The sequence below is a fragment of the Agaricus bisporus genome (assembly GCF_000300575.1).
Source record: "Agaricus bisporus var. bisporus H97 unplaced genomic scaffold AGABI2scaffold_14, whole genome shotgun sequence".
In the NCBI taxonomy this organism is placed as follows: Eukaryota; Fungi; Basidiomycota; class Agaricomycetes; order Agaricales; family Agaricaceae; genus Agaricus; species Agaricus bisporus.
This window is the reverse complement of record NW_006267349.1, coordinates 331,489-355,709: the sequence shown is the minus strand read 5'-3', so window position 1 is coordinate 355,709 and position 24,221 is coordinate 331,489. Positions and strand designations below refer to the sequence as shown.

The 24,221-nt window shown below is 46.7% G+C and overlaps 7 protein-coding genes across 7 annotated transcripts; 6 read left to right on the top strand and 1 right to left on the bottom strand.

Annotated features, from left to right (window-relative positions):
* Positions 1–484: 484 nt before the first annotated feature.
* AGABI2DRAFT_195794 (hypothetical protein) lies at positions 485–3,348 on the top strand. The gene is made up of 21 exons (XM_006456733.1): positions 485–782; positions 834–858; positions 915–996; positions 1,049–1,058; positions 1,109–1,173; positions 1,229–1,256; positions 1,313–1,440; positions 1,497–1,519; positions 1,570–1,577; positions 1,634–1,663; positions 1,712–1,827; positions 1,877–2,031; positions 2,082–2,160; positions 2,208–2,230; positions 2,291–2,418; positions 2,484–2,618; positions 2,677–2,776; positions 2,832–2,910; positions 2,964–3,046; positions 3,115–3,139; positions 3,187–3,348. The coding sequence occupies exons 1-21, from the start codon at positions 545–547 to the stop codon at positions 3,280–3,282; spliced, it is 1,656 nt and encodes a 551-aa protein (XP_006456796.1). The 5' UTR covers positions 485–544; the 3' UTR covers positions 3,283–3,348.
* A 797-nt stretch (positions 3,349–4,145) lies between these two features.
* On the top strand, positions 4,146–5,830 carry AGABI2DRAFT_211936 (hypothetical protein). The gene is made up of 5 exons (XM_006456732.1): positions 4,146–4,493; positions 4,552–4,639; positions 4,692–4,837; positions 4,886–5,531; positions 5,585–5,830. Exons 1-5 carry the CDS (start codon positions 4,258–4,260, stop codon positions 5,762–5,764), a joined length of 1,296 nt encoding a protein of 431 aa, XP_006456795.1. The 5' UTR covers positions 4,146–4,257; the 3' UTR covers positions 5,765–5,830.
* Positions 5,831–6,202: 372 nt separating this feature from the next.
* On the top strand, positions 6,203–7,815 carry AGABI2DRAFT_195793 (hypothetical protein). The gene is made up of 8 exons (XM_006456731.1): positions 6,203–6,692; positions 6,753–6,991; positions 7,045–7,147; positions 7,205–7,286; positions 7,344–7,364; positions 7,416–7,470; positions 7,535–7,561; positions 7,618–7,815. The coding sequence occupies exons 1-8, from the start codon at positions 6,226–6,228 to the stop codon at positions 7,722–7,724; spliced, it is 1,101 nt and encodes a 366-aa protein (XP_006456794.1). The 5' UTR covers positions 6,203–6,225; the 3' UTR covers positions 7,725–7,815.
* A 95-nt stretch (positions 7,816–7,910) lies between these two features.
* AGABI2DRAFT_228940 (hypothetical protein) lies at positions 7,911–11,746 on the top strand. Its single transcript, XM_006456730.1, has 13 exons — positions 7,911–7,988; positions 8,044–8,116; positions 8,167–8,488; positions 8,558–8,910; positions 8,957–9,207; positions 9,302–9,388; positions 9,439–10,034; positions 10,082–10,147; positions 10,200–10,412; positions 10,469–10,573; positions 10,626–10,747; positions 10,798–10,877; positions 10,929–11,746. The coding sequence occupies exons 1-13, from the start codon at positions 7,985–7,987 to the stop codon at positions 11,582–11,584; spliced, it is 2,928 nt and encodes a 975-aa protein (XP_006456793.1). The 5' UTR covers positions 7,911–7,984; the 3' UTR covers positions 11,585–11,746.
* An 80-nt stretch (positions 11,747–11,826) lies between these two features.
* Positions 11,827–13,004, bottom strand: AGABI2DRAFT_195791 (hypothetical protein). Its single transcript, XM_006456729.1, has 6 exons — positions 12,782–13,004; positions 12,561–12,723; positions 12,456–12,489; positions 12,239–12,394; positions 12,030–12,181; positions 11,827–11,978 (listed from the first exon to the last, which is right to left on the bottom strand). The coding sequence occupies exons 1-6, from the start codon at positions 12,969–12,971 to the stop codon at positions 11,831–11,833; spliced, it is 843 nt and encodes a 280-aa protein (XP_006456792.1). The 5' UTR covers positions 12,972–13,004; the 3' UTR covers positions 11,827–11,830.
* Positions 13,005–13,919: 915 nt separating this feature from the next.
* AGABI2DRAFT_78833 (hypothetical protein) lies at positions 13,920–17,164 on the top strand (the record flags this gene model as incomplete). Its single annotated transcript, XM_006456728.1, has 8 exons — positions 13,920–14,191; positions 14,244–14,760; positions 14,810–15,223; positions 15,289–15,590; positions 15,640–16,174; positions 16,226–16,387; positions 16,443–16,940; positions 16,994–17,164. 8 exons carry the CDS (start codon positions 13,920–13,922, stop codon positions 17,162–17,164), a joined length of 2,871 nt encoding a protein of 956 aa, XP_006456791.1.
* A 443-nt stretch (positions 17,165–17,607) lies between these two features.
* Positions 17,608–23,906, top strand: AGABI2DRAFT_211919 (hypothetical protein; the record flags this gene model as incomplete). Its single annotated transcript, XM_006456727.1, has 21 exons — positions 17,608–17,845; positions 17,898–18,242; positions 18,296–18,834; positions 18,890–19,618; positions 19,673–20,089; positions 20,144–20,403; positions 20,459–20,527; positions 20,580–20,742; positions 20,797–20,904; positions 20,955–21,074; positions 21,124–21,201; positions 21,253–22,141; positions 22,192–22,319; positions 22,381–22,443; positions 22,496–22,651; positions 22,703–22,786; positions 22,844–22,982; positions 23,032–23,162; positions 23,212–23,385; positions 23,439–23,528; positions 23,589–23,906. 21 exons carry the CDS (start codon positions 17,608–17,610, stop codon positions 23,823–23,825), a joined length of 5,157 nt encoding a protein of 1,718 aa, XP_006456790.1. The 3' UTR covers positions 23,826–23,906.
* Positions 23,907–24,221: the final 315 nt, after the last annotated feature.

Below are 24,221 nucleotides of genomic sequence, written 5' to 3'. Positions count from 1 at the left end.
CTAACCTAGGCACCACCTGCACCACCTTACCAGACCTTACCCCACTTGATCCCGCATATTTCTACAAATGCTCTTGTTTCTCAAATTTCATATACTTGGCATCCTGGGACCGCCGTGAAGGCCGTCAACGACTCTCGGAGCCGGTCAGCCGGTCTTGAACCGTAAGTGATTCCAAAATATGTTTCCGCACTAAGTTCACTGTCTGCTTCTCTCAGGCTTCTCCTTTGTCTCCCATCAGCACTTACAGTCAAGGCTTACAACTCTTGGACCTCATGATTCACTGAATTCTTCCGGGTGCTCCAAACTGCCTCCAGCTCTCATCTGACCCTCCGCATGTCAAAATGATCGGGAAGAAGAAGCATGGAAATTTATACCCTTCAGTGCATGCGACATCCGGGTCATTTTCGGTCAATCACGCGCTCCTGCTATCCTTTTGTACATGTACGGATAATCTTCGTATATCTAAGGCTTCTTTCGCCCATCATCTTCCCTCACTTCCCAGTCCCGTACCTGAAACGCGTTACGACTCTGAAAGGCCAACGACATGGAGAAAGATAGAACATCCTCTCAAGAGGTTCAACTTGACAATGAAATCCAGGCAGAAAAGTATGACGATACCCGGTTGAACAATGCCAATTTCATGGAAGTTTTGAATGCGGAATACGCTTTGGCACTATCAACAGGACCACAGCTAAAAGCAACGGATTGGCGCTCGATACAACTTTTTCTCATTCTATTGGTTGCGTTTATGGGAAGCTTGACCAATGGCTTCGATGGATCAGGTAGGTTCCGTCATGATATATCTGACAATTGCGATGTTGACGGAAGACTAGTGATGAGTGCTATTAACGGCATGTCGTGCGTTGACTTGGATTTGTGTAACACTGCGCACCTAACAGTTTATTATTGCTCAGACAATATCTGCAGTACTTTGGTATCGATGGTCAAGATGCCGGAGGTGGTGTGGGTACCACCACGGCTATCATCTTTGGAATAGTATGTCACTCATCTCATCCTATGGTTTCTTATAGTTAATCCCTTGAAACAGTATGCAATAGGTATCGCGAATTCCTTCCTAACGAAGTCCTGTATTAATGGCGTCATGCAGGCAGTATTGCTGCGGCTTTTATTGCAGGTCCCATTACCGATACTTTTGGCCGCAAAGGAGGAATGGTATATTCACTCTTTCTGAGTCTAACGTGCCTGAGCTCATCATTGTTAATTTCAGTCCATAGGAGGATTCATCGTCGTCATCGGTACGTCGTTGGATTAAATTTCGAAGGAAGTACGCGAGTAATTTGTGCTACCTTAGGTGCAATTGTCGTTACTGCTGCTCGGGATGTAAAATACCTTCTTGGTGGTCGATTTGTCCTCGGGTTTGGTGTTTCGATCACAGCGACGGCTTCTCCTGCATACGTCGTTGAAATGTCTCCACCGCAGGTGAGAGCTTATGAAGATCAGAAGTCTTAAATTGTACTCAATTCAAGTATGAATAGTGGCGTGGACGTCTAACAGGATTGTAAGTTTCTATTTGTCACGGTTGGACAGAAACCTGAACTTCCCTTATAGGTTCAATTGTGCGTAAAGAAACTCTGTCTCTTATGCATCCAAAGTCTGAATCTGTACCCTCCAGCTTTCTACTATGCTGGCTCAATCCTTTGCAGTACGTTACAAATCCTTCGTAAGGAATTTAATGTTGACTGGTTTGTAGCTGGAATAACTGTCGCAACTACTCGAAGTTCGTCCACCCTTTCTTGGAGGTTGCCCCTCGCAATGCAGGTCGTCCCTGCCTCTATCCTTGCAATTGGCGCCTTCTTTCTTCCCGAGGTCAGTTGTGCATCTCGAAAAATAAGCCAATAACTCAAATCCTTCTCAGTCACCTCGTTATCTGATATCCCGAGGTAAAAAAGAGGAAGCCATGAGAATTTTGGCAAAGTATCATGGTAATGGTGATGAAAATGCCCCCTTGGTCAAATTAGAGTGGAAGGAATACGAGGAAGCTGTGAAGCTGGATGCTTCAGATAAACGATGGTGAGGGATTATTTTACGAGGATATGAGATCTCGTACCGAAAAACGACAGGTACGATTACTCCGAACTTGTTAATACGCCAAGTGCGAGATATCGGATGGGCGTAGTAATAATGATGGCCTTCTTCGGGGTAAGTCTCATCTATGTGAACGAAGTACAGGACTCATCGACTTACAGCAATGGTCTGGCAACGGCTTGGGGTACGTTTCAGGGGTTGAAAGCTCAACTTGCTCCTTCGTAATGCTTATGCGAGTCATCAGATACTTCCTTACCATCCTATTCAAAAACGCTGGGGTGACGTCTCAAAATAAAGCGATCACTCTCAATTTTGTGAATACCATTATATCGGCGGTCGGAGCACTTATCGGGACTTCTTTAACTGATAAAAGTCAGTGGTGCTCTCCGTCTCTCTTTGGAATGTTGACGGGCTAACGCTGAATTATCATGGTTCAGTCGGAAGAAGGTTTATCTGGTTCTGGGGAACTTTTGCTTGTGCAGCAACTCTCGGAATTGTGACGGGTTTGACGGCCAAATGGGGCTCTGACGGTGCAAACCCAACTGGCGCTAATGCCGCCATTGCTTTTATTTGTATGTTGAGCTTCTGCTGGTGCACCACGAAACGCCAAACTAATGGTATACTGCGTAGTCCTTTTCGGATTCGTATTCAGTCTCGCGTATACGCCGCTTCAAGCCGTTATTCCAACTGAAGCCCTAGAATACAATACGAGAGCAAAAGGAATGGCCGTGTATGTACCCCTTTCCAAACCCCTCTGCTCTCGGTACTAATTAATTCATTGCTAGATACTCCTTGGCAGTTAACTGTGCTAGCTTCGTGAATACCTATGCGGGACCGATTGGTCTTGGGCGTATTCAATGGAAGGTAAGTGAACGATCTTAGCACCAAAGCTTTTGAATTTATCTTGTTCCGTCCAGTTCTATCTCGTCTATGTCGTCTGGGATCTAATCGAGTGTGTTGTGATATACTTATTTGCCGTCGAAACCAAGGGAAGGACACTGTAAGTATCTGTTCCTTCTTTTTACGCAAAAGATCTGAGCAATGAATTTTTTTTTCTTCCTTCCGTAGTGAGGAACTGGATGAGATTTTCAAGGTAAGGCGAATCTTTCAATTAACCATACTTTGACTAATTTTTCGCAGGATCCTAACCCCGTCAAAGCGTCGAAGAGGAAGATCAAGGTTGCTATCGTGGCGAAAGGGAATGAAAAGAGAGTTGAGATTATTGATGAAGTTTGAGGTGTCATTTCTGTCCAACCAATTGTATTAAAAGCCGCTGGATTTTCTTCATGACTTCCGTCTGAATCGCTCTGTTGCGATAAGATAGGAGCGTGGGCGTTATAGGAACACCCGGACAGCTTGAGAATGAGGATCCCGTTCTTTGGATTGAGAAGAAGGCCGTTTGTTCGCAACTATCATATTTCAAGGAGACTGTTCTAATCTGCTTGGAAGGATGCCATATTCCTGTTATGGAATCCTCAACTAATGTCGGCGCATAGGTCATGATGTATCATGCATGATCAACTACACAGGAAATCATGCGCTCACTGGGCCTAGCTTTTCCTTTATATCCCATACCTGATGCTTAACGTTCCGCTGGTCGACTGTAGGCTACGTTCGGACCATCTGTCTGAAATGTAGCGTGTGTTGAAGCCGTTGGAGCTTAGCAGAAGAGTGTCAACTTCTTCTTCCCTCGCTGATCTTCGCCTCTCCCATGTGGATCCCTTGGCTGTACTCGCCTGTTTGATATCGCGATCGCTGAAGTTAGCCAAATCAGATTCTTTGCGGATGTTCAAATATACCGACGGTGGGAAACGCTTGATGCATTCCTGCTGGCAGTGTTCATGTCCGGCATCAAAACCTAGCAACAGATGGAGGGTCTGCTTAATTAGCGCCGTTTCATCTGACCTGCCGTCGACCCTCAGTTACGTCCTTTCGAGGATGCACTCGACCTGTTTCGGGGCTCTCCGCCAATGGTTTTTCGAAGCATGGGCACTGTGGAAGGGTCATGAATCCGGTGCTCCACGTTGAAGATGGGATCTCAGATTCCAGCGCTCAGTTGTTGGTTTCCTTATCCCGTTCGTCACATCTGTATCATATATCAAAGAGCGACCATCACACAACACCAATTTTGCCCCCCTTTAAAGAACCACTGCCTCAGGAGAATTCCATCATCATATCTCTCCTTTCTCCTCTCTAGACGCACTTGGCGCAATGTTTTCTTCCTCTAGGACATTGTGTTACGCCCTCCTTGCGCTTACGGTCAGTGCTACAGCACACAATCATGGAAGGGCGGCTTCGAGAGAAAAGGAATGCGCAGCTTATGAGCCTGCTCCGCGTTCAAACTCGGCAGTCGCTACTTCGTGGTATGCTGGATGGCATTCAACTACGGGATTCCCTCTTTCAAAGGTCAGCTGGGACAAGTATACCCATCTGACGTACGCGTTTGCGTAAGTTCCTCGTTCTGATTGTATGCATATAGTATATTTAAATATAACCAACATATAGAGAGACCACGCCGGACGTTAGGTTATTGACGTTAAACGGATCCAACGCAGAACTCTTGCCACAATTCGTTTCTGAAGCCAAGAAGAATGTACGGTACTGTCTTACCTTGAATCACAGTGGTACTCATGAATGCTTTGTAGCATGTCAAAGCACTTGTTTCCGTCGGAGGCTGGACTGGATCACTGTTCTTCTCCTCTAATGTTGCAACTGCTCAAAACCGTACCCTGTTTGTAAAGACTTTGGTCAACTTTGCGCGCAAGTACAAGCTAGACGGTCTTGATTTCGAGTAAGGTCACATCGTTCAATAGATAGTCGGTCGCTAAACCCGTTATAGTTGGGAATACCCCGGCAGACAAGGCATTGGTTGTAACACAATTTCCCCGTCCGACACAGCCAACTTCCTCGCTCTCCTTCAAGAATTGCGCAAAGACCCCCTCGGAGCTAAGCTCACAATCTCAGCAGCAGTTTCAATTGCGCCGTTCGCCGGGCCAGACGGCATGCCCAGCAAAGACGTTTCAGCATTCGCAAAGGTTCTGGATTGGATTGCCATCTTTGATTATGATATCTGGGGACCTTGGAGTCCTACAGTCGGCCCCAACTCCCCGCTCGACGATAGCTGCGAAACCCCTGACAATCAGTTTGGATCTGGTGCCTCGGGCGTGAAAGCCTGGAATGAGGCTGGTATACCGATGGATCAACTCATTCTCGGCGTTCCTTCTTATGGTCACTCATTCAGGGTGAAGAAGGCTGACGCGTTTGTGAACGGCACGGACACACTCGCCTCGCACCCTAAGTTTGATACGACTGATCCCCCTGTTGGAGATTCTTGGGATGATGCCGCTGGAAACGACGAGTGTGGCGTAGCTCAGGGTCCCGGAGGCAACATCGACTTTTGGGGTCTCATTGAGCAAGGCTACTTGACAAAAAACGGCGACTTTGCTCAGGGTGTTCCACACCGATTTGATACATGCAGTCAGACTGTAAGGGCTTCGATTTTCCTCTGATGACCAAAGAAACTAATGGGATATATTAGCCTTATGCATACAATACATCTGCAGAGATTATGGTCGCTTTCGATAATGCGCAATCATTTGCGGCCAAGGGCAAGTTTGTCAAGTCGAAGGGCATGAGAGGCTTCGCTATGTGGGAGGCGGGCGGCGACTCTAATGATATTCTCCTCGATTCGATTCGTAAGGCTGTGGGGTCTTATTAAGATGTCCTGTTTTTTAACCCATTCATTTGAATATATACTTGGTCTTCGAAGTAAGTGTAACCCTTGACGCAAGTGTGTGAAGTGTGTGATGAGCCTTATGTGATTTCCCACTTGACTACATCAGAGCCATGAGTCCCTTTCTCTCGGCTGCCTCTGCTGCACTCTTGTTTATCGCGCCCTTCGATGAGGCTTTCCTGACATCACAGTCTTGTTTGTCTAACTCGTTTTATGGGAATTATCGTTCCGGCCTGAGTGCTTACCACAGCGTGTTCCTCTCCAACACAGAATGCCTGAATTCGCTCAGATCGAGCGAGTCTCTACTAGAGGCTCATATTGCTGAACTCGCGCAGGGGAAGGAAAAGCGTCTGGTGTGGGTTGAAAAAGAAGTCGTCGAGGCGAACCTTGTCAACGTGGAAAACGACCATATGGACGACTTTTTCAAGCGTTTTGGGCGTATACGTATGGAAGCTCGCGAGACCAGTCAAGAACCACTCCTTTCGCCTTCTCCTCTTGAAGTCGAGGTCTTGTATCAGTCTCCGGATGCACTACTGGTTTCTGTACCTCCCGAAGACGCTTACAGTCTTGACCTTGTCCTACCGAGGTTCTGGAAATCGACCATTCTGCCATCTTCTCCCACCACTTATTTTCCAGTTCCATACGAAGATGTTGAGCCAATTCGAAGAGTACTTGAGAAGCTACGGTTCAATCCTGATATCGCGGCTTCCGTTAATATCCTCGATATCGAGCAGATGAAAAGTGATGTTCGGTTCTTGACCGGAGAAGATGACGAGAGTGGAATTGAGTCAAGGCATTCGTTCACTTCTGGGGCAAGGGTAGCGGCGGAATGGATCAAGATGAGAATTGAGGAGAGTGGAGCGGAATGCGAGCTTTGGTCATTCATGGATGGGTTTTCTCCAGATGTCATCTGGTGAGTATGCATGCATATTGCTTACGCTCTATTGACTCAACTGGATGCTGTCATACTTAGTCGATATAAGCCCGTTGTTCCGAGTGATACTAGAGTCATAATCAGCGCTCATTATGACAGCCGTGGTAGCTTTGGCAGGACGAGAGCACCAGGTGGCGATGATGATGGATCTGGGACGACCTCGTTGTTGGCGATCGCAAGAGCCATCGGCCGAAAAGGCATCAAGTTTCATACCAACGTGGAACTCATCGCCTTCAGTGGCGAAGAGCAGGGTCGTTTGGGAAGTATTGGATATGCGCGTGCGTAGTCTTGCTACAGGGTACCCCAATCCGTTGTTTTATATTGCGAGCAGGTAAATTGAAGGAGGAAGGAGAAAAGATCGCACTAGTCGTTCAAGCTGACATGCTGGCATATCGTGCACCAGACGAACCTTTACAGCTTGGCCTTCCTGAGACGTGGGTAGATTTTTGGATCCACTTAGGTGACTATAATGTAGCTAATAATTAAATCAGGATTGGTACACCGGAAGCCGCACAACTTGTGGCCAACATTTCCGGGCTCTATAGTCGTGAGCTTACTGTTGGTTACACCGCAGTGAGTGCCTCTCAAGAGTGTACACTCACCCCTCCAACTGATGATTCTCCATTTCAGGCTTGTTGTAGCGACCATCAGGTAATTTAATCGACGACAATCATCCTTATAAAGCAGCTGAACGATGTACAGTCGTTCTATGATCTAGGATACCCAGGGACTCAAGTCTTCGAACGTGCTGGACCGAGTAAGCACTAATTAACATTTTAAATTCTCTTGAATGGGTCCTAACAAGTGTATCTACTGCATAGTCGCCGACCCAATGTACCACAACAGTGGTGAGGATTTTCTACGCTCCCAACTACGTATTCCTACTGATAATCGGCCATACTAGGCGATCTGAGTGAAAGGCCAGGTTTTAGCTTCGATCAGCTTTATGGTATCTCAAAGGTCCAGTTCGCCACTTTGTTGCATGTTGCTGGCTTCGAGTTTTCGAGCTAGCCTTCCTAGTACACAGCGGGCGTTGCTCTCCATAGCCTTATAATTACTTATTGTTATGTGGTTTCTTCCGTTGTAACCGGGCCTGGAGTGTATTAACTGGACGGATGACGCGCGTTGTTTGATACGGTTTGGTCCAAATTTAGGGCCATTCAAGTCGTCTGTCGATACTAAAGTACGGGGTGACATGCCGTTATAAGTACACCTTCCTCCACCGCGCCATTGCATGAAATTTTATCTCTTGACACCAGTTTGAGCCACCGATGGGTAGTCTTTTCAATGGGTTTACTGTCATTGAAATAGCCTCTGACTCTGGGAACAGACGCTGCAATATCCAGGCAACTTGTTGACAAGATCTATGAGAAGAGGAAGGCGGCCGCTTTGGACCTCGAGAAGTGCGCGTTGTTTTTCTTCTGTACTTATCTCTTAATAATGGGCCCGCTAGACAAGTCAGGGAATGTCACCTAACGGGCGGCAGAGAACGTATCAACTCGATAATCGACCAGTTAGTTGACATGTTCAGTAACAACCTCAACGCCTTACATGTTCGGAATGGAGGCCTCATTGGACTTGCGGGAACAGCCATTGCATTGGGTGTCGATGTAGCTCCGTATATGGAGAAGTTCATCGAACATCTGCTGGCATGTTTTGTCGACCCCGAAAGTAAAATTCGATATTTCTCTGCTGAATGCTTGTACAATATTGCGAAAGTATCAAAAGGAGAGGTGCTGGTATATTTCAATGATATTTTCGACGCGCTGAGTAAGGTCAGTGTCATTTTTGACTTTTTAGAAAAGTGAAGCAAGGCGAACTGATATATCCATTTGCAACTTCAGCTCGCAGCAGATTCAGAATTGTCGGTGAAGAATGGCGCGGAGCTTCTCGACAGGTTGTTGAAGGATATTGTCGCGGAGTCTGCTGCGTACTATATTCCGTTGTATCCAGAGACGGAGAGAGTGCGAAATGAACGAGAGGAGAGGATGAGCGTACTGGTGACAATACCAGGGGACGGGGAGCAGGAACCACGAAAAGCCTTTTCCCTCCCGCATTTCATCCCGTTACTGAGAGAACGGATATACGTCCTCAGTCCTTTCACACGAAGCTATCTGGTATCATGGATCAATGTTTTGGACAGTGTTCCCGAACTTGAACTCGTCACATATCTGCCAGAATTTTTGGAGGGATTATTGTAAGTCTATCCGTCTTTCCGATTTCTATTTCTCATTGGTTTCTAGGAAATATCTTTCGGATCCCATCGAGGAAGTCAGGATTGCCACTGAGAATCTTTTAGCGGATTTTCTGCATGAGATTCGCGATGTCACCTATGTTGCACACCATTTAGATGAACGTGAATCGCTACGGAAACGACAAGGAGATAGTTTGAGTCGGACAGATACTGCCGATCTCCGAGGCTCTATGACTGCAGAAAGTTATGATGGCACTGTCTTAGAAGTGGCTGAGTCGCCGTTCGAGGCCAATGGAACTAGTGATGAAGGAAGCGGATCTCCCATACGAGATGAGAAGGGGAATGGAGGTATTATCCTTCTCTATTTCAATCAGAAATTATCACTGACTCTGAGGAATGGTAGTACTTGTCCCGGGACAAGGCGTACGCATCAATTATGGAGCAATAATTGAGATTTTCATACAGCAACTTGATCGTGAACGTGGGTTAGACTATCTTGCTTTTGAACCTATGCATCTCACCTTTGCACAGAGGATGAAATACAGCAGTCAACAGCTCTAAGGTGGCTGGCCGAGTTCCTCACATGGGCGCATGAAGTCATGATACCTTTCACACCGCGTTTAATACCTTGCATCCTCCCCAATCTTGCCCATCATGTTCAAATGATACAGTCGGTGGCAATCAAGACCAACAAGCTATTGTTTGACGTAATAAAGTCCCTACCGTCTCCTGCCGATCAGGTCCAGAAAGCAGCTTCCATTGTTACGACGACTACGACGACCTCAACAAGAGCAGAAAAAATCCGCACGCCACCCCCAACGAGTCGCTTGCCGCCGGTGCCAGCTGGCAGTACCAGCGCACCTCCATCCACCTCAATATCGAATAATACAACAAGATCAGGTATTTCACCTGACTCTGCGACTCAACCCACCCCGGGCACGAGGCCGTCTTCGCCTGCTGACTCGACAGGCACAGGCGGTCAGCCGCCGATACAGGAGGAGGCAGACCCGTTCGACTACCAATTAACTGTGAATGAATTGACAATACAGTTCCTGAGTGAATGGGAAGAAACAAGGGTTACGACCTTGCAGTGGTTGATCATGTTACATCAAAAGGCGCCTCGCAAGGTAATGTAAACCTTTAGTCTTGAACTCTGTATTGAATTCTCGAATAGATTCTGTCTATGGACGATGGGACGTTCCCAGTGCTTCTGAAAACTCTGAATGACAGCTCGGAGGAGGTTCGTTACGCTTTCGGTTGGCTTGAACTATTTGTATATGATCTAGTTTTAGGTCATCAAAAATGATCTCCGGCTCATTGCACAGATATCGTCGTTATCTGAGGAAGGATATTTCAAAGCCTTCATGCATAATTTGCTTGAGCTGTTCAGCACGGATCGGAAGTTATTGGAAACCAGGGGTAGTCTCATTATTCGACAATTGTGCCTCAACATGAGCACCGAGAAGATTTATAGAACTTTCGCGGAAATCATAGAGAAAGAAGAGGTTAGTTGATCAACTTGACCTACTTATTCTTGCATCACTGAAATTATAGATTGTAGGACCTTGAGTTTGCTAGTGTTATCGTACAGAAGTTGAACCTTATCCTCATCACCTCACTTGAACTTGCCGATTTTAGAAGAAGACTCAAGAACTTGGAAAATCGGGTATGTGTCCCAGGAATTTGATCATGGTTTGATTCCCAATGTTCACCCTTAGCAAGACGGCCAAGCCCTCTTCACTACCTTATATAAGTCGTGGTGCCACAATGCGGTATCTCTTGTCTCTCTGTGCTTATTGGCTCAAGCCTACGAGCATGCATCAAATCTCCTTTATATTTTGTGAGCAGCGATTTAATTCTAGAGGGGCCATTGGCTCAATAATTTTAAAGTGCCGACCTCGAGGTCACTGTACCAATGTTGGTACAGATTGATGGGCTCGTTCAGCTCATTGAATCGCCCGTGTTTACCTGTATGTCTTTGCCTTCTTTTTTTTTTCCCACCGACCCTTATCAACTTCCAGATATTCGGCTGCAGCTCTTGGAGCCTGACAAGTATCCGTATCTTTACAAATGTCTGTATGGCATCTTGATGCTGCTTCCTCAAAGCTCGGCCTTCAATTCATTACGGAATCGGCTCAATGCAGTCAACTCCGCTGGTTTCCTCCATATCGCACCTAAACCTGCCGTAGTGACTTCGTCGCGTTCAAGAATTAGTCGTGACGACATCAAGTGGCAAGAGCTTCTAGCACACTTTCGTTCAGTGCAAGTAAGGCACGAGAAAGCACGAAGGCAAGCAATGGGTGACGGTGGATCGTTGCATATGTCTGGGTATTCGGATCGAGATCTTGATCTCGGTGGTCTTCAGATGAACCAAAAGGAAGTTTCAAGTGAGAGGTCGAATCAGAGACCACCTGTGTCGTTCCAGCGACCAGGTATGCGGAGAAGGGTGACGGGCGAGCTGCCTGCACCTGTCGGTAGGACTGGCGCGTTATCGCCATTGAACCCGAAAGCTAGGATAACCAGCGGGTTGAATACGGGAACTGCCACGGGGCAAGCTGTCAATGGTGGCACAAGCGCTTCCAACGCAGGATTTACTTCAGCTCCTGTAGTAGGCGCGCCACAGAGGGGTATGGCGGGTAGTCGAAGACCAACAGTAGACTCTGGAAAGAAAGTTTGATTTTGACGCATTCACTTTGTCTTGTATCTTGTCTAGTTCTGCTGCATCATGCTATTTTTTTCGTGCATCTCGTTTTACTTGCCTTACGACCTTTCAGTGTATATTATTTCGCAACTCTACTTTAGATTCCCGGACGCAAATGTAATCGATGAGTCCTTTGCTAAATTTCTTTTTGCGTTGAGGTTTTGCATCGAGTAAATGAGTATGGATCTTGTATTCAGAGTGACTTGACTGGTGAGGTGAATACTAGAGGTGCGAACTACTTGATACAAGGATATTCTCCTGAATCTTGCATACATCGTCATCACTGAGACCGAGATAATTCTTAACATATGTATCAACACCACCATACTTGTCCTGCAGCAGCTCCAGGAAGGCTGTCATAGTTTCATGCCTGACCTTAGGGTAAGCGTAGGTCGGGTAAATGCAGGGAGAATGAGCTCACCGGCAAGTAAACATATTGAGAGCAGCCTCATTATTCGAGGCGAATAAAGGTTCTTTGGTGAGACGTGCCAGGATCATTTGTCTTGCAGGTTCACGACCAACGCGCGTTAGGGCATAATCATTGGCTATCATCTCGTCGTCTACGCCCGCAAGCTTGGTCAACCATCCACATCAATGACAGGGTGCCACTTTGAGATGATCGATTCTTACTTTGAGAATGATGGCAGCAATGATACCGGTACGATCTTTTCCAGCTGTGCAATGAAAGAGACATCCGTCGTTTGGTTTGTCTCTCACGTGTCGAAGGATGCTCCCGAACGCGGGGCCACCGTGTTCAAGGATTTGGGAGTAAAGTTCCATGAAAGCCTCAATTTGGGATCTGGGTGTCAATATGGAAGGATGGCGTTGAAATGAAACGATTTCTGACCTCTGTTTTTCCACTGGCATAAAGTTGGTATCGTCTAGATGAAGGGAATCACATTGTAGATATTCTGGTGGCGCATTAAGTCGGATGAGATGAGCACGCACGTACTTCGCTATCATCTCAGGACTATAATCTATGGTTTTGAAGACAGGGTTCTGGGTGATTTCAACTCCATCTATCTGGGGGAGGGGAGCATTGTATTTCTGGAGTTCGATGTCGGACCGAAGATCGAAAACTCGGGTGATATTTAATTGCTTGAACAGGATTTTGCCTATTTATCGGAGCGTTGAGATCCTTATTGAAAGTTTCTTTTTCGTTTCTTAGCTTACCCTCTGGTGAGACTCCTGCTATTTCTGCTGAACGGTAGAGATGCCTAGGTCTGGTGATTTTACCCGGGAAAGTTGTAGAGGGATAACAGCCAAGATCGCGGACATTTATGACGCCTGGAATGGTTATAAACGGGGGTTTAGAAAGCACATCAGCGACATAGACTGGGTCGAGAGGCTCAAGGTCCTGCATAGCTAGAGAGGGAGGGGACGGCGTGACAACATGAGTGAAAGTGTCAAATCTCGGGGTGTGTCACGAGCAATTAGTGTCACGCCGACGCGGTTCTGATTCCTAAAGATCCTTGGCAATTGACGCGTTGACTCTCTTGTAACCCCCATGGACTTGGATCGATCCTTCACTCGCACTTAGTGCAACGTTTCTGCGACAGATAGTAGCTGATGCTTCGACTCTTGACAATGCAAACTGTTTGCACTTCATTTTCTTGGTATGTAGTATTTGCGAATTCGCATATAGGGCTTCTCACTGCACTTTTTACATTTTATGACTAGTCAAACCGAGCTCCTGCTCCCCTGCTCTTGACCTTTAATTCGTATCTCTAATCCAAGTATGCTCTTAATCCTCGTCGAGGTTTTAAAGGAGTCAACACTCACAGACTTTTCGGACCCCGACTAGCCAAAGTTGGCTGAGGTGCACAACGTGTCCTGGTGTCGCCAAGGTTTTCCGACTTTTGAAGTTATTCAGGTACCTTGTTCCTCCTCGGATATGGTGTCTTTGTCGGCAAAGCTTTAAGTCGGTTTATGAACGAATCTGGTGATCCAAAATTCTAGAGAGAAATCAATAACATAATATTCCAACGGCCATATCCACCATTTGCGTCGCCTCCCTAACTGTAGAAATGAAATTGGGTTCTGAATTGTTGGCTTTCGCTGTAGCACAAAATGATCTACTAATATCATCAATGTTGCCCTGACTCCTTTGCAATCTATGTTTTGATAACATTGCTGCGAGGTATGCAGATCACAGAACTGTGAAGATTATGTATCTTATTCAACTTAAAGCCTGTCAATATTGTTTGTCCTGCGTTTCTGATTTTCTGCAGTATTAAAGTCACGCTGAACGCGATCAGGCCTGCCCTAAAGATGATTGAGAATTGACGCGTCGACTCTCCTGTAAGCCTCAATGGACTCTGACCAGCTATCGTCACCACCTCCAATCGACCTTTCGCTCCCGCCCAGTGCTCCGTCAGAGCCTGACTCCCTACCCCGTACTCAGACCCCACAAAGACGGACAACAACCGATGCTTTGACTCTTGATGATGCGGCCGCAGAAGCGATTGAGCAATCCAGGGCAAGGAAAAAGAAGAGACCTCGTGTTCAAAATGCAGACGTACCCCTCGTTAAAGATGCTGTTGGAGAAAGTGTTGCAGATACGTTTGAAAACTTCCTTCGAACGTAGGCAAATCGTTGCTTCAACTTGTTCATGTGATGATTGATAGTAGAATAGGTTCACTGAAGAAATTGAGCTCGCTCCCACACCGAGCGCTGATGGCATGATCGAAGATGAACCCCGAGGCGAACTTGTCTACGTCCAGCAAATCCTTACGATGCGCGATTTCGAGCTGACAACACTCTATGTCGATTTCGGACATTTGCTTCAAAGTGATGACGTTCTTGCCGATGCGATCCAAAAACAATATTATCGATTCCTTCCTTTCATGCGGCGGGCACTCTGGAATCTCGTTGCGGAATACGCGCCAGATTATTTGAAGATTAACCCGACGGCTGCCAGTACCGACTCCGCCAACCTTCAATCTCGAGAATTCAATATTGCTTTTTATCATCTTCCCTTGGTCTCTGGCATCCGTGATCTCCGCACTGAAAAGATCGGCGTCCTTATGAGTATTGGGGGCACAGTTACTCGCACTAGCGAAGTACGACCGGAATTACTATACGGAAGTTTCATTTGCGAAATTTGCAACGGTACTGTGAACGATGTTGAGCAGCAGTTCAAGTACACAGAAGTGAGTTTCCTGCCTGTCATGACTCACTCCTCATGCTCATGTCTATCAGCCTTCTTTATGCCCTAATCCTACGTGTGGTAATCGAACCGTCTGGCAGTTACAAATCGACTCTTCCAAATTCACTGACTGGCAAAAAGTGCGAATCCAAGAAAATCCATCTGAGATTCCGACGGGGTCTATGCCTCGTTCTCTGGATGTTATCCTCAGAGGTGAAATGGTAGAGCGCGCGAAGGCAGGAGATAAATGTGTTTTCAGCGGAACTTTCATTGTCGTTCCCGATGTTAGCCAGCTGGGTTTGCCTGGTGGTAACAAAGCGGAAATCCAGCGGCAAGGTTTTCAAGGCAATGCAACTACAGGCGGTGTTGGAGGCAATGGTGTGACGGGTTTGAAGAGCTTGGGTGTTCGCGATTTGCAGTATAAAACCGCATTCTTGGCTTGCATGGTTCATGATGCGGATGGTCGGGTACGTCAACATAGTGTCAGACTTTGTTTTTTATTTATTTATGGGATCTCGCTTTTTATCTTTAGGTCGGAACAAATATCCGGGGTGAAGAAGTGCATGGAGATGACGAAGGCCTCGCGCTCATTCAATCAATGACGGAGCCCGAATTTGAAGAGCTAAAGGCTATGATTGCATCGGATCATATCTACTCTCGACTAGTTGAGAGTATAGCACCAACCGTTTACGGACACGAAATTGTCAAGAAAGGTCTCTTGCTACAGTTGATGGGAGGAGTGCATAAGCAAACGCCAGAGGGTATGCATCTCCGTGGCGATATCAACATTTGCATTGTTGGAGATCCTTCAACCTCAAAATCACAATTTCTCAAGTATGTCATGGCGTCCCCCACTTGACCTTCCGTTCATCATTCTATCTAGATATATCTGCTCTTTCCTACCTCGTGCCGTTTATACATCTGGCAAGGCGTCATCTGCAGCTGGTCTAACTGCCGCTGTTGTCAAAGATGAAGAAACAGGCGATTTCACAATTGAAGCTGGTGCTCTCATGCTTGCCGATAATGGGATCTGCGCCATCGACGAGTTTGACAAGATGGATATCTCGGACCAAGTCGCCATTCACGAAGCTATGGAACAGCAGACTATATCCATAGCCAAAGCTGGTATACATGCTACTCTCAACGCTCGCACCTCGATCCTCGCTGCTGCCAATCCAGTAGGGGGTCGTTACGACCGTAAAAGGTCTCTCCGCGCCAATTTACAAATGAGTGCGCCTATTATGAGTCGCTTTGATTTGTTCTTTGTGGTACTGGATGAATGTGACGAAAAGACGGACCTAAACATCGCTAGACATATCGTCAATGTGCATCGGTTCCAAGATGAGGCTATCAACCCCGAATTTAGCACGGAGACGCTACAGCGGTACATTCGTTATGCTAGGACGTTCAACCCCAAGGTACGCCTTTTGAGTTCTTACTCCTTCCCGTATATTGATTGTGAGCCCTAGCTTACCCCTGAAGCAGCTGATGTCCTTGTGGAGAAATATCGAGTTTTGCGACAGGATGATGCGTCAGGCGCGGGCAGAAACTCATACCGTATCACCGTTCGTCAGCTTGAGAGTATGATTCGGCTGAGTGAAGCTATCGCGAGAGCGAACTGTACGGATAAGGTTAGTTTCCATTGTGATCGATGTTTGTTGATCTCGTGGAATAATCTGGTGGTAGATCATCCCCGCTTTCGTCCGTGAGGCATATGCTCTACTCCGACAATCCATCATCCATGTTGAACAAGATGATATCGATTTTGACGACGAAGAAGACCTACAGGCTCGTCTACCCAACGGACAAACTACAGATGCAGAAAGTCAAGACGTTCAGATGTCCTCGGCCATGGATGAGAGCTCGGTGCCCGTAATTATCAACGGCCATGCCACCGGGCCTCAGGCCTCGTCATCGTCTAGCGCACCTAGTATTGCGCCTCCACAACAACCGGTACAACAAGCACAGAAACCTCGTTTAAAGATCTCACATGATGAATATATGAAAACAGTTAGCCTGGTCGTTCTGTATTTGTCTGAAAAGGAGAGGGAGACGGGGAAGGGGGTCGACAAGGATGACCTTATCGATTGGTACCTCGAGTCGAGGGAGCATGAAGTCAATGAGCCCGAGGATTTGGATTATCTCAAAGAACTGATAACCAAGGTGTTGAGGAGAATGACCAAGGTTGGTGCAACATCATATTGACTGGACGACATAGTTTTTAACTCTTTTAACAGGAAAGTTACCTGATAGAAGCCAGGGGTGATGTTCAAGACTCTCTTCTGTCGTCGGACACTCAAGAATCGTCTATCCCCGTCGAAGGCGAAAACGTTCGTGTCTATTACATGGTGCATCCTGGAGTAGATCTAGATAGTTCGTCAATGGCGTCTGGATCCGCCGCATATTGATGATATAGGACGTCCACATCTATCCTTGTGCTGTAATAACCGTACTGTATACCCCGCTACATAGTCTAACATGTATGATAAATGTAAAAATATACATCAATGCCTTTGATATCAGTCCCTGACCACGCGTGGCAGCCGAGGAAAGATTGCCTCCTTGGTCGACCTGCACTCACGTGGTGGGCCTCATGAAGCTGAAGGGAGACAAGTGGCGCTGTACCTCCGAATTTGCCGCTGTACTATCCTTCTAATTCCTATTCTAACATTTTGGATATCTATCGGCAACACCGCGTATCTCGGAGAATTCTTGCCGCTCCCAGGAAAGGCGATCTATATATCTCTACGGAGGCTTGCTACCGTCTCTGACTCGGAGCTCGACAAGATTGTACTTTCACAAGTCCTTCGACGTCTCGTTATCCGGCGAACGATATATTGCATCATTATAGATGGCTTCTCAACCCTTGATTATACCCATCCAACTCGTAACCGGATCACTACAATTTGTGGAATTACCTTCTGAAGAAGGCACAGTTGAGGATGTTGTTGGTCGCCTGGCGAGGTTAGAAGAGGTCAGAAGAGATATATTAGGCGATTTGGGAGACAAAGGATGGGCGTTGCAGAGGATTAGAGAGGAGAGAAGTGGACGACCATGGGAAGAAGATGAGCTTGTGCGGTTAGGTGATGGTGAGTTGTAAGAGGTTCGATCACCATCAATACGAACTCTGAAGTAATTCAGGTCTCGTCGAGCCTGGCTGTAAAGTTGCCCCTTTCATCACCAAGTCAACAACAGCGGACGCGTCGAGACACTTTTCTGCGTTTCCTTTGACTTCACATTTGCATATACCGGTTTTGAGACTTGTCTCTCTCCATCCGGCCTTGTCGTTGTTCTTGTCATTCTTGCGAGTACCGGAACTTCACGATGGGTTTCGGTATCGGATATTCCTCGCCTGGTCAACCACTGTGGATGAAGTGGTTGAGGTGGTATTGAAGGAATTGGGATTGACGAAAGTGTTGCCCGTGCCCGGGGGTGGTAATCTTACTTATGTCGTGGAAGAAACTTGGAGGGATGGAGATGTCGAAAGTACGCTCTCGCATATTCCCTGCAGTGATTCGTAATTGACAGCTGGATTTCAGAGACTACGCGACTGCCTGAAAATTGCAATATTTCCAATATCGTCCTCTCTCCATTTTGTCCTAACCCCTTCAAGTCATCCTCTGCTAAACGCTACTTCAAATTCTGTGTCCCAGACGAATGGTATCGTCGTGCAAATTCAAGACGCGTATCATTGCCGACGGAACCTTCAGAGAGCACGCTGAAAGCATTGAGGGAGCACGACGACGACGAAGGAGATGGTGAAGATACAGCAAAGATAGCTGGTCAAATTCGACCACCGCAATCGCCGGCAACTCCGCCACCACCAGCGAATACACGAGAACGTTATGGCTCGTTTACTCCAAATCGACTGTCGAGTATGTTTGATGGCTGGTTACGCCCTTCCTCTCCAACTCCATCGTCGCCGAATCGCAATAGCGCTGTACGGGTAACAAATAATCGGATGAGCATTAGCGAGCCAAAACTTTTAGAGCAGCATATTGGAACTTCTGTGTTTACTAATTCGACAGGGGAGGTTAGTGATGATGAAGACTTTGATCCTGCATTTGAAGCTATGTTGGTATGTGAAGTCTTTCTCTTATTCAAAGAAAATGCGGTTGTGGACATATCTCTAGGATGATTTAGGGATGAAAGGAAATAAACGCAGTGATATGATCGCCCTTCCGTTCGAACGAAAGAAACTTTTATTGCAAAATAGTCGCCAAATGAAGAACATGCACTCGAGCCCCAAGCAAGGTGCCCACGACCAGAATTCATCCTATGCGGCATCTTATGGTCCCTCGAGTGCTTCAAATCTTTTACCGCGGCTTGTTCCTCAGTTAACCGGAGATACTCTAATGCGCCGATTTTCATTGTCATCTTGGGGCTCGCCTACCACTGCTCAACCCGTGGTGACATCGGAGAGTAATAGGACTAGTGGCGAATTCAACCATGGTCCTATGGTGTCTCCCCAAGGCAGAAGTAAGGCGCAAATGGCAAAGGTTGTGGAAGACGTACAACCTATCCAACCGCAGAGTACTGGTGGTTTATGGAGTAGCTGGTGGACCTCATCTGGAGGTGATAAGTCGATAGACGAAAAGGAGACGGCTTCGTGGTATATTGCACCTCTCCTCGGCAACAAAGCACCAGACCATAAACTTGTCAAACATCTTATATCTCTTCGCGTACACCTTTCCACCGTCAAGTTCGCCTTTATCAAGGATTTCGTTGTTAAAGAGAAAGGATTGGAAGCGCTTGCTGCTCTGCTTGCGAATTTGGTAGGGAAGAAGAAGTCGTTGAGTGATGTTGAAACTTCTGTGCTCCTCGAAGTCATCAAGTGCTTGCGCGTACTCCTTAATACGGAGGTAAGCATGTTTCCTAGAATTGTGATCTTCAGAAGCACCTGAGCTGTTTCGCAGCCGGGCTTCGAAGAGGTTTTGGCGTCACCGGTTGTCATCACTCACATATCCTACTCTCTCCACGCTTCCTCTGTCAAAGTGCATACTCTTGCCTCGGAATTGCTAGCTGCTATATGTTTCCTCTCCGTTAGTGAGGGTCACAAAGCTGTGCTTGCTGCCTTGTCAGACTTCCGTGTTGCATTCGACGAATCCTTCCGTTTCGAGACGCTGATTGGTACATTACGCCTATCCGAACTGCAAGATGATGCTGAAAGTGATACGGAGAGTTCTTATGGAAATGAAAAAGAGGGTATTTGGGAAGCAAGAACATCGGCCATGACACTTGTTAATGCTATTACGAACTGTCCCGAGTCATTGGAGGAAAGAATTATGTTACGCGAAGAGTTTGGTAGAAGAGGTTTAAATGAAGTCATCGTCGCACGTATCCTTTTCCTTTGGTTACAGGCTTCAATTCTAAAGACATCTGCATAGGCTCTTAGATACGTCAAACCACCCGAATCCTTGTTAACCCAACTGGATGTATATACGGAAGAGAAATTCGAAGATGAAGAGGATATGAGGGAACGCATGCAAGAAGTAATGTCAAAGAATGCTGGAGGGAAACCTAAATCGGATTCGGAGTTGGCATTACATGATCTAGTCCAGTTGGCCAAACAGCATGGGGAATTGTATCCTACTATGATGGAAATACTGAGGCACTACGGGGAGGTCTTGAGGAAAGATATGGGATTGTGAGTGGTTATGTTTCTAGCTTCATCTCGAGCAACTCCAAATTGGTGGTTATAGGCAAACGAAGATAGATCTATTCTTTATATTTGACCGTTTTGTGGAGCAGGCCGCGTTATTGGATAATTTGTGGGTGTTGTGTTTCTTCGCAGGACGTCTGTAACGAGCGGTTTTATTCTAGTGGAGAAAACTGGCATGAATTCCTCAAGCGCTTTGCGACGTCTGTACAACATGTCACTGGTAAAGAACTCTCCCTTGATGAAGCCTCCCACCACGTCTCTTCGCAAATCGTTGAGGAGGAGCTCGAAGAGCTGCGAAATAAAGTGGAACAACTGAGCGACGAGGTGTTTTGTTTTTTTCTCAAGTCAGGTAAAATAGCGCTTATACTTTCTTTATAGCGAAGCCGTTTGCGCGAACAAACCGATCAGCAATTGGCTGAGATTACAACGCTGAAAAGTTTGCCTTTGAATATGGCAGCCCCGCAGAAAAAAGCGGCAGGAAAGGAGGTGAGATATATCTCTTCAAAGACAAACTTCCTACTCTCAACAGTGCATAGTCTCAGCCAAATTTTCATGGTGTCGTCCAGCGTCTGGTGCAAAAGGAAAAACAGGTTCTACAGCTGCAAACTGAACTAGACCGTTATAGAGCCCAAAATCCTGCTGAGGATAGGGAAGCTGTAAGTATTGCTTCTATATGGACGCGGTGCGATTCAGTCATGGTTATAGGAGGAGCGTGCCAAACGCGACCGCGATCGAGCTAAATGGAACGCGCTCATGGATGAAATTACAAAGTTAAAGACTCGCGTACGTTTATCGTCTCCATTCATTGACCAAATTCCAAAAAGACAAGAATAGGTTGCAGAACTGGAATCTGAGACTGGGGTTAAGGACAAGGAAGTTATCTACCTCAAGCGCGCATTGGAATCCGTCTACACGAGGTTTCTTTCCAGGGAAGAAGCACGAGAAGCCTCTAAGAATCAACTAGATGCTGAACAGATTGCAAAACGGACCATTGAACGATTGGCGCAGAAGGACGAGCGGATCTCTGAGCTTATCAAGGAGATTGCTGATCTAAAAGCGCAATTGGATGCTAGACCAAAAACAGAACAGGCATTCAAGGCTGCGAAAGCGCCTCCACCTCCACCTCCTACGAAGCCACCCAAGCAAGCTACGACCTCATTTGTTGTGGATGAGTCTAGCAAGCTGCCACCACCGCCACCGCCACCTCCACCTCCGCCTCCTCCACCTATGCTGTCTTTCGCTTCGCCATCTTCACCTCCAATCGTATCTCCACAGTCAATCGGAGCCATCCCCTCTTCTCCTACCCCGCCACCAGGGGCGGCCATGGGAAGCATTCCTCCACCTCCACCTCCACCACCACCACCTCCGCCTCCGCCTCCCTTGCCTCCAGGTATACTGCCGCCACCACCTGCTGCGCCTCCGCCTCCGATGGCCCCGGGCGTTCCCCCGCCCCCACCCCCTCTACCACTGGGATATAAGAGTGTCCAAACTACGAACAGACCTGCCAAGAGACTCAAACCTTTCTTTTGGAATAAACTGAACAACTCAAAAATCTCCGACACTGTTTGGAGCGATGTCTCGCCAACGATTGAATTTGATTTCGGTGATCTAGAAACCACGTTCATTCTGGCCAATACAACATCTGCCGCATCCCGGACTAGGGTGCCATCGGCGAAACAGAATGTTACAACAATGTTAGACATCAACCGTGCAAATAATGTCGGTATGTAGCCTATAAACGAATACAGAGACAAATTCTTGACAACGCGCTAGCCATAATGTTGTCTCGGTTTAAACTGGGTTATGCGGATATAAAGAAAGCTTTACTCAGTGTAAATGACGCTATCCTTTCTGTGGATGATTTGAAGGCTATTAGCAAACATCTTCCTACGCCTGAAGAGGTACGCAAAAGTTTCTGCAAGTATTTCTTTGTATCCAGTTATTGATTATCTTTCGTTTCAGGCTGAGAGCCTTCGTAATGTTGATGTCTCTAAGCTGTCGAAAGCGGATCGATACTTCAGCGAGGTAAGTACTAGACTAGTCCGTTAGCTTAAAAAACAAGCCTGACGCCGAACAGATTATGGCGATACCTCGACTCACGGAGCGCCTAGAATGCATGCTATACCGCCGTAAACTCGAGTTGGATATTGAAGATATCAGGCCAGAACTCAATATCCTACGGAATGCCTCCCGTGAACTTAGATCCTCGTTGAAATTCAAGAAGCTTCTCCAAGTAAGACCATGCCATACAGAGCTATTACGTTGAAATTGCTTACTCTATCAGATTGTCTTAACACTAGGCAACGTTCTGAACGGTTCTTCTTTCCGTGGAGGCGCCCTGGGTTTTCAACTGGATGCTCTCTCCAAGGTTCGTGGCATTAGTTGCGGAACGCTTGTTTCTCAACCTTATGACCATATATTGCAGTTGAAGGAAACCAAAACTGCTCGAGGAGAGACAGATTGCCCGACATTGTTGCACTATCTTGCGCGAGTGATACTACGCACTGATCCATCCCTTGCGACCTTTATTGACGAGATGCCCAACTTAGAAGCTGCTGCGAGAGGTATGTTAACTTAACATGATGGACGTTCATACCACTGAATTATTCTTAGTGTCTGTACAACCCCTCTTGCATTCCACCAACCAGTTAGTCTTGGGGCTCTCCCGTGTAAACGCAGAAATCAAGAACTTCAAAGAGCCACTATCCGCAGGCAAAGAAGATCACTTCCTTGGGGTAATGAAGGTAACGAAACTGTCCTTTTAGATGAATCGCTACCTGATCCATACCCTAGTCTTTTGTCCAAGAGATTGAACAGCCTATTCAAGCACTGGACAACATGAAGATAACTGTTGAGAAAGATTTGAAATCTCTACTGTCTTATTATGGAGAGAATCCTGAATCTTCTGATGCCCCGAAACCTGAAGACTTCTTTGGCCTGGTTGCATCATTTTCATCTTCGCTACAGGTCAGTTGTCCTATAATCATCCCATTAAAGACTCTTAAAGTTGTTTTCTGTAGAAATGCACTCTTGAGGTACATGATGCCCAGGCCAAGAAGGCCGCCCCCATCCCCAAGATTACACCACATTTGGATAACAGCTTCGAACCGGTGAGTTGTTCCATACTGAAACTCTGTCATTTTCGTTCATCGCGGTTACAGACGCTCAAGAGTAATCAGATGGCGACTCCTAATTCGAAATTGAGACCGCCATCCATTACCCCGACTTCATCACAAGGATATGCTGCTGGAAAATCTGTTGGGCGTGGCGACCTTGACCAGGCGATACGTAGTATGCGCGTAGGAAGACGGAGAGAGAGACCAGCGCGACCACTCAGCAAAATGTTCTACGACGGTAGCAGCAATGCCACCATGACGCGGCCACCGAGCATGTTTGTCGCCGATTAACAGGATGTGCTGCCTCGATGCCGCCGCATCTTTTACATATCATCATTGCCTCATGCTAGACCAGTCTGGATCTCATGTTCTCATATCGGACATTCGCCGCTGTATTCTTATCCCCTTCCGGCATCAATATGGAATCAAAGGGTTTGCACCGTAATGATGATATCAGCCGGTCTACGAATAGTCACTTTTTTGGGCATATCCACTGATCGTTTTCTGCTTCGATCCACCCCCCTGTATTCCCGCGCGTTCATTAATACTTATACAGATAGACTTATGTCATGCAATAGCAAAGTCCAGACCGAATGTGTTTTCTCACGAAGTCAGGTCTTTCGTCTAATTGTTATACAAATCCGTCTGGCCTTATCTTTTCGGCTCATATAAAACTTAGTTGATGGA

Bases quoted from the DNA above. Each gene is read 5' to 3' on its own strand.
- AGABI2DRAFT_195793 (XM_006456731.1), top strand. From the start codon at position 6,226: ATGGAAGCTCGCGAGACCAGTCAAGAACCACTCCTTTCGCCTTCTCCT. The intron at 6,992-7,044 runs GTGCGTAGTCTT...TATTGCGAGCAG, and splicing joins GGGAAGTATTGGATATGCGC to GTAAATTGAAGGAGGAAGGA. The intron at 7,365-7,415 runs GTAATTTAATCG...AACGATGTACAG, and splicing joins CTTGTTGTAGCGACCATCAG to TCGTTCTATGATCTAGGATA.
- AGABI2DRAFT_195791 (XM_006456729.1), bottom strand. From the start codon at position 12,971: ATGCAGGACCTTGAGCCTCTCGACCCAGTCTATGTCGCTGATGTGCTT. The intron at 12,724-12,781 runs GTAAGCTAAGAA...TCCGATAAATAG, and splicing joins AGCAGGAGTCTCACCAGAGG to GCAAAATCCTGTTCAAGCAA. The intron at 12,490-12,560 runs GTACGTGCGTGC...CCCTTCATCTAG, and splicing joins AGTCCTGAGATGATAGCGAA to ACGATACCAACTTTATGCCA.
- AGABI2DRAFT_211936 (XM_006456732.1), top strand. From the start codon at position 4,258: ATGTTTTCTTCCTCTAGGACATTGTGTTACGCCCTCCTTGCGCTTACG. The intron at 4,494-4,551 runs GTAAGTTCCTCG...ACCAACATATAG, and splicing joins CATCTGACGTACGCGTTTGC to AGAGACCACGCCGGACGTTA. The intron at 5,532-5,584 runs GTAAGGGCTTCG...GGGATATATTAG, and splicing joins TTGATACATGCAGTCAGACT to CCTTATGCATACAATACATC.
- AGABI2DRAFT_228940 (XM_006456730.1), top strand. The intron at 9,389-9,438 runs GTGGGTTAGACT...ACCTTTGCACAG, and splicing joins ACAGCAACTTGATCGTGAAC to AGGATGAAATACAGCAGTCA. The intron at 10,035-10,081 runs GTAATGTAAACC...ATTCTCGAATAG, and splicing joins ATCAAAAGGCGCCTCGCAAG to ATTCTGTCTATGGACGATGG.
- AGABI2DRAFT_195794 (XM_006456733.1), top strand. From the start codon at position 545: ATGGAGAAAGATAGAACATCCTCTCAAGAGGTTCAACTTGACAATGAA. The intron at 2,231-2,290 runs GTACGTTTCAGG...GCGAGTCATCAG, and splicing joins TGGTCTGGCAACGGCTTGGG to ATACTTCCTTACCATCCTAT. The intron at 2,619-2,676 runs GTATGTTGAGCT...TATACTGCGTAG, and splicing joins TGCCGCCATTGCTTTTATTT to TCCTTTTCGGATTCGTATTC.